This window comes from Diadema setosum, chromosome 20 (genome assembly GCF_964275005.1).
Source record: "Diadema setosum chromosome 20, eeDiaSeto1, whole genome shotgun sequence".
NCBI classification, from domain to species: Eukaryota; Metazoa; Echinodermata; class Echinoidea; order Diadematoida; family Diadematidae; genus Diadema; species Diadema setosum.
The window spans coordinates 18731353-18737352 of NC_092704.1; the positions used below are offsets into that span (position 1 = coordinate 18731353).

General features: G+C 39.0%; 1 protein-coding gene across 1 annotated transcript in view; it reads right to left on the bottom strand.

The window, feature by feature from the left end:
• LOC140243476 (uncharacterized) overlaps window positions 1-4981 on the bottom strand; it is a 28432-nt gene extending 23451 nt beyond the window's left edge. Inside the window, exon 1 of the mRNA XM_072323149.1 lies at window positions 4976-4981. Coding sequence (XP_072179250.1) covers window positions 4976-4981 — 6 coding nt within the window. The remainder of the gene's footprint in view (window positions 1-4975) is intronic.
• Between the last annotated feature and the right edge of the window lie 1019 nt (window positions 4982-6000).

Genomic DNA, 6000 nt, shown 5'->3' on the forward strand with positions numbered 1-6000 from the left:
AATGTTATTTCAGTTTGCATCTGTGTTCGCCATAAACATCTTGGTCATTCAAAGTCACATTTCCCCATAAAAAATCGTGGTTGCTATGGAAACGACTTTGTAGAAATTGCTCTTGGAAAGAACAAGAGCAATGCTATATCAAAAAAACACCCACAATTCAATAAATACACAAAATTACAATGCTGAATTATCGCGAGTCTATTACAGGCGACCCTATATGGAGAAAATTCCGCCTCCCTTTCATTTCCTTGGTTTTAAAGGTTCCATAAATTTGCATTTTTTAAATGTTCCAATGATAAATTAATATTGGGGGGGGGGGGCTTCAGAATATAGGGAATAACATTTCTGACAATATATCCAATGCACAGATGAAAATATTCTGAACTTTTCTGAGAAAACTGTATTTTATTGAATAATTCTTACATAACATACGGAGGAGCTGCTCACATATGACGTCACAAAATTAAAACTTTAAACACTCGTAACTCTTTTATAATTTAACCGATTTTCATCAAACTTTCACCAATATTTTTCTTTATTTTTTTCTGCATTTCTAAAACTCAAGTCATCTTCTGGGTGAACTTCTCCTTTATACCCTTTGAGAGAGGAGATGTTTTGTGTAGGCTATAAGTCGTTTGCACCATACACGTAGTTGCACATCTCAGTCAGACTCACTAGCAGAAAGAGGAAATGTCAGACACACAAGTATCCTGCAGAGTCATGTCGGAGTTTTATTGAGATGTTCATTCCAGTCTTGCGATTGAGCGAGTCGTCATGACACACACACAAAAGAAGAACCGAGCATTTATACAGTATACTAGCAGTTAAAACAAAGGAATGCTCTTGTTAGTCAAAAAGGGAAAAAAATCACAAGACACAAACCACAAGTCACTGCTGACAGTGACCACCACATTGGACAGCTATTTATGCATTAGCATTAGCGGCAGCATCGAAGTATTGCGGTCGGTCGTTGACCTTTGACAGACCAAAGAAGAAAGAAGCGCCGTCTTGCTTTCGTCTCAAATTATTTTGAATACCAAGAATTGCTCTAACCATCATAACATTGCAGATAAAAACTTTTACGAACGGAAGCTCGCAAATAATCAATGCAGAGGGTTTGTCAACAGAACGAGACAGTGAATTAGAGTGTTGATCGAAGATAAAGTGGAGCAAGAGGAGCGGGTCAGTGAGAGGGAGAGAGAGAGAAAGAGAGAGAAAGGAAGAAAGAGAGAGAAACCGTGTGAGGTTGAGATGCTGCACACTGCGTGCACTTCGATCTATACACCTCTTTGGTCTGGACATCCGCCTCGCAAATATAAAGCTCCCTAAATTAAGTATACTTTCGTCCGGCGCCTAGCTTCACAGTGGCGGACAAAATTTCCACGTTTGCAGTATTCATTACATACGTACGTATTACTTATTACGTACGTATGTATTATTATTACGTACGTACGTACTAAGTTTCGTTTTTTGTCATGTTGGAAAATGTCCCCAATGGGTCTTCGTATGTTTCTGACTCGCGCACAAGTTTCACATCGCGCGTTAACCCGGCGCGGGACGCTGTACACAGTACGTATTGGGGTCGCGTCGCTGCTGCGGTTAAAGTGAAAACAAAGTTCTGGTAAGGGCTTGAGAACCTGTCTGGCACCATTTCATATTTGCTTGCAATATATCGAAAGAGTCTACAAAGAAACTTACCTGGCTGACGCGGTTTGCCGCAATGATGAGTCGTTTTGGAGTATTTTGAGAAAAATAAAAAGTCGGAAAACCGACTTTTATTTTAGAAGGCTCCAGACTAACTTGGTCTCATGGAGAACTCGACCCTATTTCAGACAATTTACATGCAGTTTGTGATCGCCTTATTCTACAGTATAATACCAAAATGAGGCCTAACTGAACAGACAGGAAAGTGCGTGCTAATCCTGTACAAAACAAATGGACAGCGCGCAGTCCTCAAGCCTATACGCACATCACCTCAGCTCAGTTGCTGAGATGCACAGTCTTTGAAGTTTTTGTTGTTGTTTATTAAGCGTCTTTGATTGTAATAGTGGTGCTTGATAGGCGCACACTAATTTTGCATGCGTGCCAAAGAGGTTTTTGATGCGCGCGTTTGTAACAACTCGGACCATTTACTGCGAGTAGCCAGAACGCGAAGCGCTACAACGTACTAGTATAATACAGGCCGCTCCCATAGTACAACATTGTACGATCCACAGGGACAGCAATACAAGTTGTATTACAACTCTGCCCGCCGTCAAAGCGAGGCCGAGTTATCCCCGAGTCCGAGTTTAGCCTGACCCCGTTCGGGCAAGTTCTGAGACTGAACCTTTTTGGTTTATATTTCACATTTTCGGCGTTACCCATCGAATATCTTATTACAGCTTTATTCCGCACATTTCCTAGGCATACGTACACATTTGGGAGCGAAATTTGACAACTTCTGCAGGCGTACCAGAACTTTGTTTGGGCTGTAATCGCGCGTGTGATAGAATATTGCACGCTTAGTATGGTTGAGGGGTCTAGATATTGCGCACGAAAATTTGAAATGCTCTTATAATAGAAGTTATTCCATAATCGTACCTGAATTTCTCAATGAATATCACGAAAATGCAGAAAAATCACCTCCCAGAATCTCCTGATGATACGATGACGGAGTAGTGCGCTGTCGCCGTTTGTATGTCGGACTTTTTTTTATGCGTTCAATTTCTCGGGGTATGTAAAGATCGCGCAGCTGCCCTCTGTAGTTTCATGCGTGAAAGTGTCTGCCCCTCTGCGGCTGTAACTTGCTCCGCCTTTCGTAGAATATTTTTTCACTTGATATTAAATTTGTCCCTGTTAAGCAACAGCAGTTTTACCTAAAATGTGTATATTATTGTTATTGTTATTATATGTGTTATTATTATTATCATTACTATTATCACCACCACCACCATCATCGATCATCATAATCATCATCATTTTCATCATTATCATTATCACTTCCACCACCATCATTTTATCATTCTTATTATCATTATTTGTATCATTGATATTTTCATAATCGTTAATGATTTTCATTTATAAAGTTTTCTTACAATATTTCTAATCACTTTAACCAATAATATACACGTAATATAAAATGGAAAGAAAGTAAAATATGAACATATATTTTGTGTGTGTGTGTGTGTGTGTTTGTGCTTACCCATTCGTCACCCTCTCATTTTCGTCACCCATTTGTCACACTCTCATCTAATTTTTCTTCAGTATCATTATGGCCCTCCCCTGTCACAAATATATCACAAGTTAGCGCAAGAAATCACAAGCAAATTCAAATTGAAATCACACTTCAACTTCGATAGACTGAAATATTTATTCCTTTGTAATATTATAATCGTTGTGTTAAAATTTGACTTAAAACAACATTTATTAGCAGTATTTCAGCGTAGCTGGCAGCATACATTGTTCTTGTGTATGATGACGTCACGTGGTAAACGATCGATCGAACAAATTACGAATTCTATCGACTACGAACGAGACAAGCGAGACGACACGTCTAGGCTACAACATCCTTAGAACAGATTTTAAGGTAAGGTAGGTAAATTACAAGGTAAAAAATTGGAAATTTAGTGGAAAATTTGTTGGAAATCAAAATTTCTTACCTGCTTCCTTCTCATGTTGAGCGGTTGTCAGGACTTGTTTATTCCATGGGCGTATCGGCAAATTTTGCGCTTAGTCCTACGCGTAAATTAATATCGCTTGCTATACGCAGTTACGCTATGCGCAATCATTAGGTCCCTGCGCGAGACCAGGGCCCCGTTGCTAGAAACTTTGCGTTTAAACGCAACTTGCAACTGATTGTCACTGGCCAATCAAAATCATTGTTGCATGTATGTCTTCTTAATAGGGAAGACCCTGAGCCAATCAGAATTGTCGTTTCAAAATTAGCAATTATTTGCAATTGATTGCAACTTTCTTGCAACGGGGCCCTAGTGTACCCTTAAAGGGGAAGGCTAGATCTAGTAACTGATCAGTGGGAATCAGTGGAAATGCTGGGAGATGATTGTTTCAATCCTTATGGGATTCATTCAAGAGTTCATTGTATATCTATTGTTGTGTGAAAATGATTTGCTTCAGAATGGTCTCATATTCAAGTAATGTGCAGTTTAATGCTTCCAGGTTAGCGTCCCTGGTCAGTGACGGAGCATTAATCTGCACATTACTTGAATATGAGACCGTTCTGAAGCAAATCATTTTCACACAACAATAGATATACAATGAACTCTTGAATGAATCCCATAAGGATTGGAACAATCATCTCCCAGCATTTCCACTGATTCCCACTGATCAGTTACTACACACTAGCCTTCCCCTTTAACGTTACAACTCAAGTTCTGGTTGACAAATCATGAAACAAATCGCCACATTCTGCTTTAGAGGTTACCTCAAAAATTGGTATAAAATATTTATTCTAAAGCCATAAAAAATTGTATTTTATGCTTATTTTATGGGATTTTATTGTGTTTGTGGAAGTAAATTTTTAGTCCGGTCCGACCAATTAATAATGTCCAATTCCGCGAAAAACTTCTCATTTATAATAATGACATTTGCTGGGTCAGTTTTTCGCTAACTGACATACATTCTTGTAGCAAATGTCATTATTATAAATGAGAAGTTTTTCGCGGAATTAGATAGATCTATAGATACTAGGGCCTACTTGTCGGTCAAACATTTAGGGCCGAAGGAAGAGGCCTGCAGCTACATGTACGCGCGCCTGCCCGAGAACCTGAACCGAGCTGTGGGAGCGTGCGAGGACTGGGTTGCACGAACGGGCAGTTACGGCGTGCACATTTGTCACTGCTTGGTGTGACTGTAAAAAATGGCCTCACTACAGCGAGTTCAATTTGACGAACACAACTCTAAAATTTACCTTTTTATTTGGATTTATTGACAGGGATTGTAATATCAAAACATACCGGCACATACCAACATTACTTACCTCCATAATTCATGCAACTATAAAGTATGGCACATAATAATCTCGCTGGAATTTAGGGAGGCTGGACTTCGAATGGCAGTATAGTTTCGTCCATGTGAATTGTAATTTCGCGGCTGACGAATCTAGTTACGCGTTTTGAAAGCATTCGCTCCAATACTAAATTGGTACCGGTAAGATATTTCGAGTGAGAACAAAAATATCACCCACAACATAAAGAGCACGTCATGTTTATGATTATTCTTCTCAACTATTTCGACGAACCTGAATTCTCAAATGGATGATTACTTGGCTAGTATCGAGTGTAGATACCTATTTTCTTTCCAGTGTTCTCCACTACCTGTATGTAGATTACAGAAATCATAGGGCCTATTAGCCCGACCAGACGCTGTTAATACGCTACGCGAATACACAGCAGCGACTGGGCTGTGCCTATAAACATCATAGCAGGCAGTAACTACATGTACAGAGTTGTATACACATAAGCCCAGTCGGGCTTTAGTTTATATGTTCCATGCTCCATCAGCTAGTAGTTCCACATCACAGAGTTTTGACTTTGAGAATACATAAGAGGTTTTGGTTTTAATAATTTTGATTTCTGAGGAAATGTTGGAATCCTATGGAACTCTTTTTTTTTTGTTGTAATACATACGTTTACGGAACTCGTTTTCACTATACTCAACCAGGACTGAGAAAAAGGAACACGTCGTTACATCGCATAAAAAAAAAAATCAACATTTGGCCATGTTACATCATTATGCGCACATTATATTTTGTGCATTATTTTGTTCACTCAAGTGTCAGATTATTGGCTGATACGTGTTTCTGCGTGTTTGATAGCATTGTATAATAAAATATTTTATTTTCATTTTTTTAAACTGATATTTGTTCGCATGCACTGTTCTTTATACTTACTAATATAATTGCTGCCGCGCCGAAAATTTTGAAAGAAACAGCGAACTACTCGGTGCTCCGCGCTCAGTTTTAACATGCTGTCTTTTGTCAAAGCAGAGCTAGTGCATTTACTT